General features: G+C 39.1%; 1 protein-coding gene and 1 pseudogene across 5 annotated transcripts in view; both read right to left on the minus strand.

The window, feature by feature from the left end:
- Positions 1-15,473, minus strand: part of FANCM (Fanconi anemia, complementation group M) — a 75,122-nt gene that overhangs the window by 29,614 nt on the left and 30,035 nt on the right. For 3 of the 4 annotated variants that reach the window (XM_014548191.1, XM_014548189.1, XM_014548192.1), the window contains 4 exons: positions 10,894-11,100; positions 7,363-7,576; positions 3,117-3,274; positions 1,428-1,583 (listed from right to left, as the gene is read on the minus strand). In XM_014548191.1, coding sequence (XP_014403677.1) covers positions 1,428-1,583; positions 3,117-3,274; positions 7,363-7,576; positions 10,894-11,100 — 735 coding nt within the window. The remainder of the gene's footprint in view (positions 1-1,427; positions 1,584-3,116; positions 3,275-7,362; positions 7,577-10,893; positions 11,101-15,473) is intronic. The other variant, XM_014548190.1, reaches the window with a different exon arrangement.
- On the minus strand, positions 9,505-9,939 carry LOC102249263 (annotated as a pseudogene). Its single transcript, XR_001364146.1, has one exon. The product of XR_001364146.1 is annotated as a 60S ribosomal protein L35a pseudogene (transcript).

Consider the following 15,473-nt stretch of genomic DNA (forward strand, 5'->3'; position numbering starts at 1 on the left):
ACATCATTAATCATGATGATGAAGGGAGCTAGCCCTGGTCTCTAGGGTAGGAGTCACTGATCACTGCACCTGGTCCTGATGTCAGCCATGGTATCACTTCAGCTGGTTTTGCTGCTTTTGTGGGCCTGGAGCTGAAATATAACTGAGGCCTAGATGTTATCTCTACTTTGACTAAAATTCTGTCTCTGTAGTCATTAGTCCCGAAGCTTTATTCCTAAGAGTATTTGATGCCAAGTCCTGAGGCCTCAATAATTAAGGGAGTAGACATGCAAGGAAGAAGGAGGCAGGTGAGTCAGCGTGCTGGGTGGGGCTAGTTTGAATCAAAAGTAAAAAAAAGGAGAACATTTCATATTAAAGGACTGAAGTTTCTGTGGGTTATGCAAGAAATTGACTGTCCAGGTCAAGATGAATATGTGAATGGCTGGGGAATGCTGCAGAGCTTTTTAAAATGGTGGCAAGTGAGCTTCAACTACAAATGATCTGAACAAAGAAAAATATTTATAAAACATAGAAGCATGGAACAGACCATCAAACCTCAGAGAGGAGGCAGGGGAGGGTGGATGGGAAGAGATCAACCAAAGAACTTGTATGCATATATGCATAACCCATGGACACAGACAATAGGGTGGTGACGACCTGGGGTGGGGAGGTAGGCTAGAAGAGGTCAATGGGGAGAAAAGGGGGCATATGTAATACTTTCAACAATAAAGTTTTTTAAAGTTTACTCTGGTCTATCAATATTTACAGATATTCCTCTAATTAATTCTACTTCTTCTGACAGAAAACTGGTTCATTATTGAGATCACAAAGAGCTATATAGAAAAAAAAAATAGTCCACCTATCATTTATAATAAATACTAATTTCTAATTTTTTAAAATTAATTTGAGAGAGGGAGAGGGAAAGGAAGAGAAAGAGAGAGGGAGGAAGGGGGAGTGGGGGAGGGAGGGAGGGAGAGAGAGAGAGAGAGAGAGAGAGAGAGAGAGAGAGAGAGAGAGGGAGAGAGACATCAATCATTTTGCCTGCTGAGCAGGGTCCAAACCCGCAACCTGGGCATATGCCCTAACCACCGACCTTCCAGTGCATGGGATGATGCTCAACCAACTGAGCCACACTGGCCAAGGCAATACTTGTTTCTTATAATAATGACTTCAAATTAAGGAGAATAAAGATTAAGTATTCTAGTTTCACATCATACCAGCAAGAGAAAATTACAATAAAAACCTACCTCACCAGATGGCGTGGCTCAGTGGTTGAGCATCAACATATGTACCAGGAGGTCAGGGCACATGCCCAGGTGGACCCCCAGTAGGCAGCCAATCAATGATCTCTATCATTATTGATGTTTCTATCTCTCTCTTTCTCTCTCCCTCTCCCTTCCTCTCTGAAATCAATAAAATATATTTTTTTTAATTATGAAAAAACCTACCTCTTCATGTCTCATTCCTTCTATCATTTGCATAATGCTTATAAAATGATGGCATCGATCTGAATGGTCAACTTGATATGTAGGAAAAGGATGATCTTGCCATAGTCTCCATTCAGATAGAGAGAGTTGACGAATTCCAATGGTTGGTTCTTGAGTCTTGATTAATGATTTTTAAAATAGTAAAAGGGATAAAAACATTCAGATTTCACAAACTGATTTTTAAAAAAACATTTAATACACAAATAATCAGCCTAACATAAATAATATGAACTCATTTTGATACTTTCAACTAAAATCTCAGAAGAAAAAAAGAAAATAATTTTATAAAGTACAAAGCTGCCCTTTAAATACATTTTTAAAATAAATATTACATGAGTTACTAGTTGACCATATTCCTGTTTATGTAGTTCCATGTTGAGTAATATTTAAGAAAAATGTGTGGTTTCAAAACTGCTATTTATATCCAATAATCTAATAAGGAGGCATTCATAATCTCTCAGTGATACTAATCCTAATTCTTCATGCCTGCTACCATTCCTCACTTTTCCAGTTAGTGAATAAAAATTACAAATCCTCGTGCTCGCTTCGGCAGCACATACACTAAAACTGGAACGATGCAGAGGAGATTAGCATGGCCCCTGCGCAAGGATGACATGCAAATTCATGAAGCGTTTCATACTTTTGAACAATTAAGAATTTTTAAAGAAATCCTGAATAGCCATATTTTTCAAGCACTATATATCTTCTAAAAGGAATCTTTCCTGAGGTTGTTTTTCCAGCTTTTGGGTACAAAAGTAACCTTTGACAAATTTCCTTGGCTTTCATTAAGTTTACTAATAATTTGTTCTTAAAACAAAATAAATCATAACATCCAAATAAAAGTTTCAAAACTGAAAATAAACACCAGTTTGTACATAGATGCTCATGATAGTATAATTTTATGTTAGTAACAGATTGAAAAGAATTCTAGCCCAGGCTGGGTAGCTCAATTGATTAGAGCATCATCCTAATACCCCAATGTTGCAGGTTTGATCCCCAGTCAGGGCACATACAAGAATCAACCAATAAATGCATAAATAAGTGGAATGAGTTGATGTTTCTTTCTCTCTCTCTCTCTCTAAAATACATTTTTTTAAAAAGAATTCTAAAACACAATAAACAGTCAAAATATGGTATACTGCAGGGTAACATAACAATCATGTAAATTTTGCCTATACAGAAATGTTCATATGGCATAAAGTAATAAAGAAAAGGCAGAACAGCTCATCCAGTATAGCTCAATGATTGAGTGTCAACCTATGAACCAGGAGGTCACAGTTTGATTCCTGGTCGGTGTACATGCCTGGGTTGTGGGCTCAGTCCCTAGTATGCAGGAGGCAGCCAATCAACAATTCTCTCTTATCATTGATGTTTCTCTGTCTCCATCTCCCTTCCTCCCTGAAATCAATAAAAATATATTTTTTTAAAAAAGAAAAGGCAGAACTTATATATTTTGGTCATGTAAATATATATACACAATAAAGAATATAAGAAAATTAGAAGTTTTACAAACTTAGAGTTTAATAATCTCTTAAAAACTATTTATATTCTTAAATTTTTAAGGTGCTATTCTGATCATGAACATTCTCCTTACTCCTAAAGCTACTGCATAATCACTATAAAGGACATTGGAAAACATGTTTCACTTACTGATCCGTTATCCTCATTTTGAAAACACAGAAACTGAACTTGAGGCAATGTTATTTCCTTAATTTCATCACTGTCTCTCAGTCTATAAAGTCTGTTCCATAATTTAAATTCTTCTTCTGATAAGAACCAATCCTTCTTTGAATTACTTTGTCTCAATCCTATAAAGTTAAAAAGTAATTGAAAAGAGGTTAAAAAAATCTGCCAAACACAAGATATACATAACTCTGTCTACTCATCTCTGCTAAAACCACTGACTCTATTCATTAAAAATAGTATTCTTCCTATAACCACTCTAGTTATCACTTCCTACCTGTATATATCTCCTACACTTCTCTCACTTCTTTGAAAGAATTAGTGCACCCTTCTGTCTAGGAGTCCAGGAGCTAACCTTTGCTAATGACTTAATTAACAGAACAGAGTCAGATAGCTAGGGTCATTCCTGTCTTCTTTTGGACTTTCTCTATTTTGTTGTCTAAGACCTGACATGAAACAGTCAGATAACATACAAATAGAAACTAGTGTCATGATTCCATCATAACGTTATTAGAAAGGTAATCTGAAGCTTGGGATAGGGGGAACTCCAAAACAATAAAGGGTTTTTAGATGGCCGTAAATTAGGATTGTGGGATGGAGTAAAGGGTGGTGGAAAAGATCTACTGCTTTAAGAAAATAATGTAATAATATTATTTTTAAAAAACACAACAGAGTAAATTAGCCCTTTTGATTTCCATAATCTCTCTATAGGAAAATTAATTGCCAAGCTGGAAAGGATAAACAGTATAAAGCAGAAACTCTGGCTAAATACAGATGAGGGCAGAAATAAAATTTAGAAAGACTACTGGATTAGGAAACAGGAAACTTCTGTTTTAGCTATTCCCAAATAGTATAACAAGCTTTTATAAAATAAGGGGTTTGACATAAGTGCTCTCTCAGGTCCCTTTTAGATCTAACAATCTGAACCTCTAAGACTTCTAAAATAGGAAGGTATTCAACTTTCCTAGTCACTTTAAATAAATTCCTCTAAGACCACATGAATTATATACTAATATATAGGACAATACATTTATACATACAATCTGGGCAAGATGAATCACTAACACTTGAAAACTCTGGAAAAATGGGGAAAAAGTACAGAAAAATGAACATAAGCTAGTATCTCAATTTTTTAAAAATGACAGGTATTAGAATTTTACTAATATATATGACTAGAGGCCTGGTGCACAGATTCGTGCACCAGTAAGGTCCCTCGGCCTGGTCTTCGCCCTCTCGCAATCCGGGACCCCTCGGATGATGTCAGACTGCTGGTTTTGGCCTGATCCCTGCTGCGCCTGCCACTGCTGCTTGGTAACTGCCGCAGAGGCGGGAGAAGCTTGCGCCTCCGCAGCTGCACTTGCCAGCCGTGAGCCCAGCATCTGGCGCCCAACGGTCAGCTGAGTGGCGCTCCCACTATAGGAGTGCACTGACCACCAGAGGGCAGCTCCTGTGTTGAGTGTCTGCCCCCCTGGTGGTCAGTGCGAATCATAGCGACCGGTCGACTGGTCGTTTGGTTGTTTAGGCTTTTATATATATAGATTGCCTAACCACTAAGCTGTACACCCAAAACCAAAGCATAATGAAAAAAATTTTAAATAACTAAAAACAACCCAGTTTATACTAAAAAAAAAAAGTTGGTTAGAATGTCATCCCAATATGCCAAGGTTGTAGGTTTGATCCCTGGTCAGGGCACATAAAAGAATCAACCAATGAATACACAAATAAGTGGAACAATAATCTATGTTTCCCTCCCTTCCTCTCTCTAATCAATAAAAATAAAATTTAAAAATATTACAAAAAAAATTTTACTAACAAAATTTTCCATCCATTCCAAGTAGCATTTTAGAAACAATTATTAAACATATGCTTAATTAACATTTATAAAAATACAAGAATAAGTTATGCCAACCTAATCAAGTTTTGATGCTATTATTAGTTTAATAAGCTCAAAAGAATTCAAAATACATACCATCTTTTCATTTGAATAAAAAATTTGGCAAAGTCTTGTAAAATGACAAAAATATTCCTACTAAGTGGATTTGTATTAGGTTTAATAGGCATATCCAAAAAGCATTGATTAAGGGAAAGAATATTAAAAAATTTAAGTGAATCCAAAGCAGGTGACTAGGAAGGAGAGGACCTGGAAAACTCATGGTTTGAAACCTTGAGAGGTACTATCTTCAAATACATAAACAATTGCTACATCGGTAAACCAAGGATCCTAACTATTCTTTATATCTAGAAGACAAAACTAAATCAATGTGAACAAGATGCAAAGAAAGATTTTTCAACATAAGGAACTTTCTTCTATATAGGGCTGTTCAACAATGGAATGAACCATCATTCAAACAAACAAACAAACAAACAAAACTGCCCTAGCCGGTTTGGTTCAGTTGGTAGAGCATTGGACCAAGGACTAAAAGGCTGAGGGTTCGATTGCCAATCAAGGACACGTAACTTGGTTACAGGCTCCATCCCTGGCCCTGGTCGGGGTGTATGGTGAGTGCAGGAGGCAGCCAATCGATGTGTCTCTCACATCAATGTTTCTCTCTCTCCCCCACCTCACCTCACTTCCACTCTCTCTAAAAAAATAATAAATGAGTGGAAAAAATGCCCTCGGGTAAGGATTGAAATACCATTTCCTTTGACACAGATATTCAAGTTGAGGCTGAATATTCATTAACAGGAAGCACTCCTACTTTGACATGTAATTGGAACAGATGACTGAACCCCAAGGTTCCTTCCAAATTTTAAAATTACATGTTTTTATGATTCCTTAAAAGCCTCTTTAAAGACTAAAATTCAAAAGAGCCATTTTAGTTTCTCATTTTTTCATAGTGCTAATACTTGAAGGTATTTTCTTGATATCACCAAAATCTCTGCAGTTTTTAGGCTAGCCACACTTTCATTACTAACTATGCTCCCTGAGACCAACCAAAGCATGTTTCACACTGACTCAGTATCACCAATAACTTGGTCTAACTTCACCACAATTTTAAAAAGAAAAAAAAAATACTTTCTCCTTCACAGAAAGGGAAAAAGCCATTCTCTCCCTTTTTTAGAGCAATTCCAGAGACACCTAATGTTTGTAAATCATTTCTTCAACCCTTTGGTGTATATGCGAATCTTTGTAAAGGCTAAGCAAGCCTCTAGCCAGCTTTTCAACCAGAAATGTTTATCTTTTTCTTTTTAAAAAGATTTCTATTGATTTTATTTATTTATTTATTAAGAGCGAGAGGAAGTGAGAGGGAAAGAAACATAGATCAGCTGCCTCCTGCTCAATGGAGCAACTGGCAACTCTTCAGTGCGGGGATGATGCCCAACCAACTGAACCACAGGGGCCAGGGCCAGAGATGTTTTTCTTAAGGGTCTCAGAGCTGTCTCTTTGAAATGTAAATATCAAGAAAGACATTGTCCCTGTCTCCCAGTTAGCAAGGGAGTTTAGCTTAGGCACCTTTCTCTGAGTTGTCACCATCTGCTTGTCATAGAGATAAGTTGTATTATTTCTTTGTATAAAGCCAACTAGCAACACAAATGGCTACCTCGATTACCAGATGAATTTGGGATGAAGTATGAAAGAATGTATAGCAAATAGTGCTCTCCTCTTTTTTAAAAGATATGTTTTTGGGAAGGAAGGAAGAGGGATAGAGAGATAAAAACATCTCCTGCATGCCCCCTACTGGGGATTGAGCCCACAACTGGGGCATGTGCCCTGACAGAATCCACCTGGTGACTTCTTGGTTCATAGGTCCATGCTCAACCACAAGCCAGACTGGCCAGGCAGTGCTCTCCTCTTATATGAGGACATGTTACTGTCTTGAGAATATGTATGTAAAGGATTTTAAGTGTCTCAGGGAATGAATAGCGTAGAATTTCTTTCTGTCTTTCTATTAATTTTGATGTTTGGCCTACAATGCATATTGTAGCTGGTTTAATGCTCATTCAAAATAAAACTGTTTTCTTTCTTTTCTACACTCTGTAAAGAGGATTATCTGGGTCCGTAGGATATTTTTAATTTTCCCAATACTGATTTTCAATCACTCTGTACTGCCAATGCCTCTTTCCCTTTACCACACATCCTTTCCAAAGAGAACACCCTTAACATCCTAGAATGTATGTTGAATTTCTCAAATAAAAAATATATGAATTTCATAATCTGCTAACTAACAACAGGAAAACTATGTATGTTTAAAATGCAGAATTTTTTATTTACCATTCCTATAGGAAAAAATAGATGACTTTCGCTGCAAGTTCCGAGAAGGCTTCTCTGGTTCATAGACACCATGCGTGATGAACATTTTATGTAATTCTGGATTGATTCCATCAGGAACCATTCGTGGACTTGCTTGATAAAAATGAAGGACCTGCCTGTTACCTGAAATAGCTTTATAAATACTTCTTTTGTTGGATTGACTTTGATTATAAGTCTGAAAAAAAAAATAAACGTCAAATTACATTATTTCTACAATAATCAGCCATAAGAAGCAATTACTACATTATTTGGGTTTATTCTAAGCAGTAAAACTCTGATCTTCTTAAATACTTAGAGAATAGAATATCTGTTGTCTTGAATTTGAAACCTGTTCAATTAACTCTTGATGAAAATCATATCAAAACTATATTATAAATCCTACCTTAGTAACTATATTGCACAAAGGAAATTTATCTTTTATTTAGTATCTTGCTGTTTCTGAATAAGGCTCATATTTATATATAAGTGTAAAGTGCTTTTAAAAAAATGTTTTTTTTATCTTCACCAAGGATATTTTTTTTCCATTTATTTCCAGAGAAAGTGGAAGGGAAGGAGGAGAGGGGGGAGGGAGAAAGAGAAACATCGACATTGAGAGAGACACATTGATTGGTTGCCTCCCACATGTGCCCCTACTAGGGCTAGGGAACCTGCAACCGGGTCCCTTGACTTGACCAGGAATCCAACCGGCAACCCATCAGTCCATAGGCCGACATTCTAACCACTGAGCAAACTGGCCAGGGCCATTTTTAAAAAATATGATTTCTTTATTTCAGCTTCTTCATCTTTCTGCACTTCAGTTTTCTTTACTTGTATACAACAAGAAAACCATTATTCCCCTTAAATAAGATAATGCATCTGGAGCTCTCAGAATACTGCACAGAGTAGGTGCTCATTAAATATGGGCCATTATGACTATTTTACAGATTAAAAAACCTTTCTATTCAGGTATTAGTTAAATGATTTGCCTGAGGTAATACAATTAGCTAAAATCCAATTCCACTCATTGATAATACAAATTCATTCTACTCATTGTATAAGCTGCAAGACATATCATTTATTGGGATCATTTCATAGATCAACTAAATGCTATACAAGAATATGCCTTAGACACATGAAAAATTTTGGGAGAAAGTTCATTATACAAGATGCTTTTTAAAAAAAATATGTCTTTTTTTTATTGATTTCAGAGAGGAAGGGAGAGGGAGAGAGAGATAGAAACATCAATGATGAGAGCAAACCATTAATCGGCTATCTCTTGCACACCCTCCACTGGAGATGGAGCCCACAACCTGGGCATGTTCCCTTGACCGGAATCAAACCCAGGACCCTACAGTCCTCAGGCTGACGCTCTATCCACTGAGTCAAACCAGCTAGGGCCAGGATGCTTGTTTTTGTAAATCACAAATAGGATTTTTATTTGTTACCATTAAATGTCTGAATTTTAAACAAATTCTTGGACTGGGGGCTCATATCCCCAGTAGCTTTTTCAGAACTGCTACTTTCACCAGGAAACTCCATGGGTTTTCCCAACCTAAACTTGGGCTTCTCCAGCATTTTGACTTTATTAGCAAAGACATCATGGAGCAGATACATAGATTGGCAGCCTTTTCTGTTTTTTCCAATGCTATCTGGAATCAGTTTATTGACCATTTCTTTTTTTAAAATATATTTTTATTGATTTCAGAGAGGAAGGGAAAGGAAGAGATAGAAACATCAATGATGAGAGAGAGAATCATTGATCGGCTGCCTCCTGCACGCCCCACATTGATCCACTTAAGTACTTAGAGAGCAGAATGTCTATGGTCTTGAATTTGACAACTGGGGATGGAGCCCGAAACCTGGGCATGTGCCCTGATCGGGAATTGAACTGTGACCTCCTGATTCATAGGTCAACACTCAACCACTGAGCCACACCGGCCAGGCTCCAATATTTCTTATACTGAACATAGCTGGTGCTTTCACATCATACCAATCTTTCTTAGAAAGTGGATCAACCACTTTTTTCTTGGTTCCCCTTTTGCTGCCTTTCATAAAGTGCTTGTTCTTGCCAATTGCAATGGTGCTGCTCAGAGAGTCAAATGGGTTCAGGATGATTTTTTTTAAACCAAAACACAGGAAAACAAATCCATTTCATTTATTTTCAGTAAGTTTAAGTCCTTGAGGGATAATGCATTACACGGATTCTGTGTCCAAGGGCCTTAGCAGGAAGGTTGCCTTGGAATTTAGCATGAACCGTGCCACTATTTCCATGAGCACAAGTTGCCTTTCCCCAGATTACTCTGGTTTTGTTTGGTTTGCCACCAGGAGTCACTGTGTTGATCTTTGCTTTGTACACATAAGCACATCTCTTGCCTAGACAGAATTCAGTTTCATCTCAAGCATAAACACCTTCAATTTTAAGAAGAGCTGTGTGCTCTCTCTGGTGCCGGAGACCCTGCTTACAGCCAGCAAAATGGCCTTGGACCACAGCCTTCCAGACATATTTGTCCTTATAGAAATCCTGTTCCCAGCAGGCCTCCACAGGGCCCAAGATGGCGGAAAAAGTGGTTCAGGATTATTTTTAAAGGTTACATGAACATTTAAAATCAAATTTTAAAAACTAACATAATTAATGAAAAAGTCTTTAATGTGAAACTATATATCTGGCCACAAAAATAGCCCCACTGAGTCACAAAAGTTAGTTAATACTTTAGTGTAACAAACACAAAATAGCCCTAGCTGGCTTAGATAGAGGGTCCCAGGTTCGATTCCCATTAAGGGCACATGCCCGCGTTGCGGGTTCTATCTCCAGTGGGGGTTGTGCAGGAAGCAGCCAATCAATGATTCTCTTGCATCATCTCTCTCTCTCTCTCTCTCTCCCCCTCTCCCTTCCTCTCTGAAATCAATAAAAATTTTTTAAAAAACAAACACACAAAATAATATTATATACAGCATCATATTTAGGAAGGCCTGTCACCCAAGATTGCAGCAAAGTATAAATGTAACTAAAGTCCCTTATCACTTAGAATAGACACCGGCAAAGTTCTCCATAAAGAGCCAAACAGCAAATAGTTTAGGCCACATACTATCTCTGGTGCATATTCTTGTTGATTGGTTGGTTGGCTGGCTGGTTGGTTGGTTGGTTGATTTAAGGAACTCTTTATAATATAAAACCATTCTCAGCTCATTGTAGTTAGTAAGATAAACATAAAAAAACAGGCCTTAGAAGCACAGGGGATAGTAAAACACATTGATTTTTGCATCGAGGTGTTTGAATTAATACTAAAGTAAAAGTGTTTATTTATATGGATAAAAATTAAAAAATCTGAATCCAGTCGAAAATTCTCTTAATTAGAAATAAAGAATAGTCAGAATATAATACAAAGGGGGAGGGGGGAATCGACTAATTACTTACAGGTTGCTTGGACTTTGAATCTTAACAGATTGATATTTGTATTTAGGCTGTATTTCTCAAATTTCATTTACAAATCATGTTTCCAAAAGTCTACTTACACGTTCTTCTCGTCCTTCAGCAAGGATAACAACAATCCTGCCTTGACGTTTACGGCCAGTCCTACCCATTCGTTGTATAAGACGGATTGGGCTCTTCTGGGCATCAAAACATACTATCAGATCAACTTCTCCTATATCCAAACCTTCTTCACCAACACAAGTAGAAACCAATGTATTATAACCACCACTACGAAATTGTTTCACTACCTAAAATAAAAATGATTTAAAAATAATTAAATGCAAACATGAAAGAATTGTAGGTCAAAATAAACTTTTTCCACTTACCTATAAATGGCGAGATGAGAATAAAAATTAGCATCCAGGATACTACTGAATAGGAAAAGAAGTAACAAAATAGCAATATAAGCCAGAAGAAATTGTGGTAAAATGCAAAGGGCCATCTTGATTTCTTTGGTTTAATAATGGTTGTGATACCAAAAGGGTTTGCTAACAATTTACACATGAATGGAAAACTCCATATACTATTTTTAGCATCACTAAAAGGGGCATAGGACAGGTAAATGGTCCAGAGCAATTACTGCTAGTTGTCATATCCTAGACTTAAATTACTATTAAGTGTAACATAAGAATGTTTTATTACTCCTAGAATTTGTGAATGAAAAAGGAATGCTTTAAAAATTCTAACGGAAAGTAACCCACAGGGTGATCTGATCATAAATTCCTAACTGGGCAGGTCAGGGTAGGCAGTCTGGCCCAGGCCTGTAACTTCTTTAGTAACAGGTTAACTTTGCCTTAAGCAAGCCCTGCCCATTGCTTTTGTGCATCTAGGTTAACACACCTATGAAATGCCTCTTTTTGGACCCCTCAAGAGAGCACATAATCTTAACTATCCTATAATCCAATCCCCTACCTCATTGTCTCCCACCTTGATTTAATCTTCCTAACTCAGTGGTTCTCAACCTTCTGGCCCTTTAAATACAGTTCCTCATGTTGTGACCCAACCATAAAATTATTTTCGTTGCTACTTCGTAACTGTAATGTTGCTACTGTTATGAATCGTAATGTAAATATCTGATATGCAGGATGGTCTTAGGTGACCCCTGTGAAAGGGTCGTTCGACCGCCAAAGGGGTCTCGACCCACAGGTTGAGAACCGCTGTCCTAACTGTTCCCCCTTAATGTCAAAAAGAAACTGCGAAACTGTCATCTTCCAAAGTACTTGAAATCTTACTTCCTGCCACTGTCGTCAGTTTGGCTCAAATCAACAAAAATTCTCTACAAGTTTGGACGTTCTTACATCAACAAATTCATACCTTACCTTTTATACTGTTATTCCAGTGAGGGGTAACAGAATATATAACACAAAATATAACTGTAAGTGTTGTTAAATTATTTTTTACATCTCTTTAATAGTCTTCTATAATATGACTAGTTAATAAATAAATAATATCAAACAACTTCATTTTTAGTTAACACATATAAACTAACTTATTTATATGCCTAGGATTGATATTACTTTGGCTAGAGTTTGAAAAATAAATAGGAATCAGAAATTATTTAATTAATCAGACAAAGGAATAGTGCTTAATTAAATAGCTTCCACCAGGGCTTATTATAATCTACTGATCCTATTATTTTTCACTGCTTACCCTTTAACCTAACTTAAATTCTACTCCCTTGCTTCTCTCTCACTCCATATTCCTCTGACTAAACTCTAACACTAGGTATAGCCTTACTTTCTACAGTCTGAGCCTGTAGCCTGCAGTTGAATGTGGCTGCAGGAAAACAAAGAACCATGCTTACTGATTTCACGCTAACTCAATCTCTCACCTTGGATGGGCCCCTGGTGTTATCTGAAAATCGTTTCATATTTTCCTAATCCATTCACTCTCCCCATTCCCCTGAATAACTGTTTCCTATTTTCTCTCTCATCAAACTTTCAACATTTCCTCCACATCCTCACTCTCAGCTGATGACACTGCAAAAACTTCCTCTCTGAAATCAATAAAATATATTTAAAAAAAAAAAAAGATCTTCCAGCCCTGACCAGTGTGGCTCAGTTGGTCAGGTGTCGTCCTATGCACCAAAGGTCACCAGTTCGATTCCAGGTCAGGTCACATGTCCAGGTTTCCGGTTTGATCCCCGGCGGGGGGGCGTGCAGCTGATTGATGTTTCTCTCTCTCCCTGCCCCCTTTCCCCCTCTCTAAAATCAATAAAAACATATTTAAAAAAGAAAAAGAGCCCTAGCTTGTTTGGCTCAGTGGATAGAATGTCAGCCCTCAGACTGAAGGGTCCTGGGTTCAATTCTAGGCAAGGGCATGTACCTTGGTTGCATGCAGGCTTGATCCCAGCCCTGGTCCTGGAGCTTGCGGGATGCAATCAATTGATGTGTTTTTCCCACATCAATGTTTCTCCCCCTTCCTTCCACTTTAAAAATCAATAAAAAGCCCTAGTTGGTTTGGCTCGGTGGATAGAGCATCAGCTTGCGGACCGGAAGGGTCCCAGATTTAATTCTGGTCGGGGGCATATGCCTGGGTTGTGGGCTCAGTCCAATGTGCAGGAGGAAGCCAATCAATGATTCCCTCTCATCATTGATGTTTCTATCTCTTCCTCTCCCTTCCTCTCTAAAATAAATAAAAAAATATTATTTTAAAAAATCAATGGAAAAATAACCTCAGGTGAGGATTAACAAAAAAATAAAATTTTTTAAAAAAGGAAAAAAGATCTTCCACAAGGTATCGCTGCCATGTCTACCCATCCACCGATACCTGTGCCTATATGTCTACCTTCACCCCTATTGTTTTGGGTAAACTATCCGTGTTCTTAACTGAGGTCCATCCCTAGGGTTTTGTACCAGATCCTGTCCCTTTTCCTCATCTACTCAAAGGTCATTCCAGCAATACTCTTCTCTCTGCTCTATCATCAATTTTTCTTTCTCAACTGATCATTCCTATCAGCATACAAGCGTACTGCTACATAACCCAACATAAACAGAAAACCACTTTCATCTTTGCTCTCCTTTATAGCAACACTAGAGGCCCGGTGCATGAAAATTCATGCACTCAGGGGGATAGGGGAGTCCCTCAGCCCAGCCTGTGCCCTCTCACAGTCTGGGACCCCTCGGGGGATGTCCACCTGCTGGCTTAAGCCTGCTCCCCAGGGGATTGGGCCTAAGCTGGCAGTCAGACATCCCTCTGGCACCCCAGGAGCCCTTGGCAGATGTCCAATGGGGAACATGCCTAAGCCATTTGTCGGACATCCTTAGCGCTGCCTCAGAGGCGGAAGAGGCTCCCGCCACCGCTGCTGCACTGGCCAGCCATGAGTCGGCTTCTGGCTGCAAGGTGCTCCCCCTGTGGAAACACACTGACCACCAGGGGGCAGCTCCTGCATTGAATGTCTGCCACCTGGTGGTCAGTGTGCGTCATAGCGACCGGTTGTTCCCGATCATTCGGTTGTTAGGGTCAATTTGCATATTACCCTTTTATTAGATAGGATTCCTTGAAAGACTTGTATAGTTGCTATCTCCAGCTCTTCTCAATGGCTTATCTCCACCATTCCACTAAAACTATTCTTTTCAAGCTGGTTTGCCTTCTCATCTCTTAATTCAATTCCCAGTTATCATTTTATATGACCTATTAGCAGCATTTACACATGTAATCCTCCACCTCCTCCTTACTTGGCCCCAGGATACCACATTCTCCTGGTCTTTCTCCTATTTCACTAGCCACTTATTCTGGTTCCCTAGGGAATCATAATCATTGCAATTATTTATAATAATAAAAGCATAATACAGTGGGGCCTTGACTTACGAGTTTAATTCATTCCATGACCAAGCTCGTAACTCAAATTACTCGTATGTCAAATCAAAAAGTGAACGAGTGAGACATGTGATGCTGGGCTGATGTTGTGGCGTTCACTGTGACGTTCACTGCGCCAACTAGCGGTGGGGTATCTGAAGCTGGCTTGTAACCCGAATTTTAGCTCGCAACTCAAAGCAAAAAATCGGCCGAGAGACGGCTCGTATCTCGAAAAACTCGTTAGTCGGGACACTCGTAAGTCAAGGCCCCACTGTATGGTAATTAGACTGACGTCCTTCCGGATGACCTTCAGGATGAAGCTGGGGCTGTGAGGGAAGCCCAGGTTCTGGGTGCCAGAGGGAAGCTGGTGCCAGCAGCCGGGAGAAGGCCTATTCTTGCACAAATTTTGTGCATCGGGTCTCTAATCCTATATAATAAAGCGGGAATATGCAAATTGACTGTCGCTCTGCCACAAAGATGGCGGCGCCCACAGCAGAGGCGGGTGTTTCCGTAACACAAGATGGCTGCACCCACAGTGGAGGCCAAGTTCCCTTAATGAGCCTTACCAAGCAATCAGCAGGGACCTGAGGCTGCATTGCCTCCCCCCAGCTTGCCAGGGGACCTGAGGCCACGCCCCTCCACATTGGCGCCAGGCCAGGGGACCTCAGGCCATGCCCCCTGCCAAGCAAGGCTTGACTGGGGACCTTAGGCCGCATCCCCTGGCCAGCAGGGCTTGACTGGGGGCCTCAGGCCACATCCCCCTGCCCGGTGGAGCTTGACGGGGGACCTGAGGCCACACACCCCCGCCCCGGCACCAGGCCAG

This window comes from Myotis brandtii, unplaced genomic scaffold (genome assembly GCF_000412655.1).
Source record: "Myotis brandtii unplaced genomic scaffold, ASM41265v1 scaffold5, whole genome shotgun sequence".
Taxonomy (NCBI): domain Eukaryota; kingdom Metazoa; phylum Chordata; class Mammalia; order Chiroptera; family Vespertilionidae; genus Myotis; species Myotis brandtii.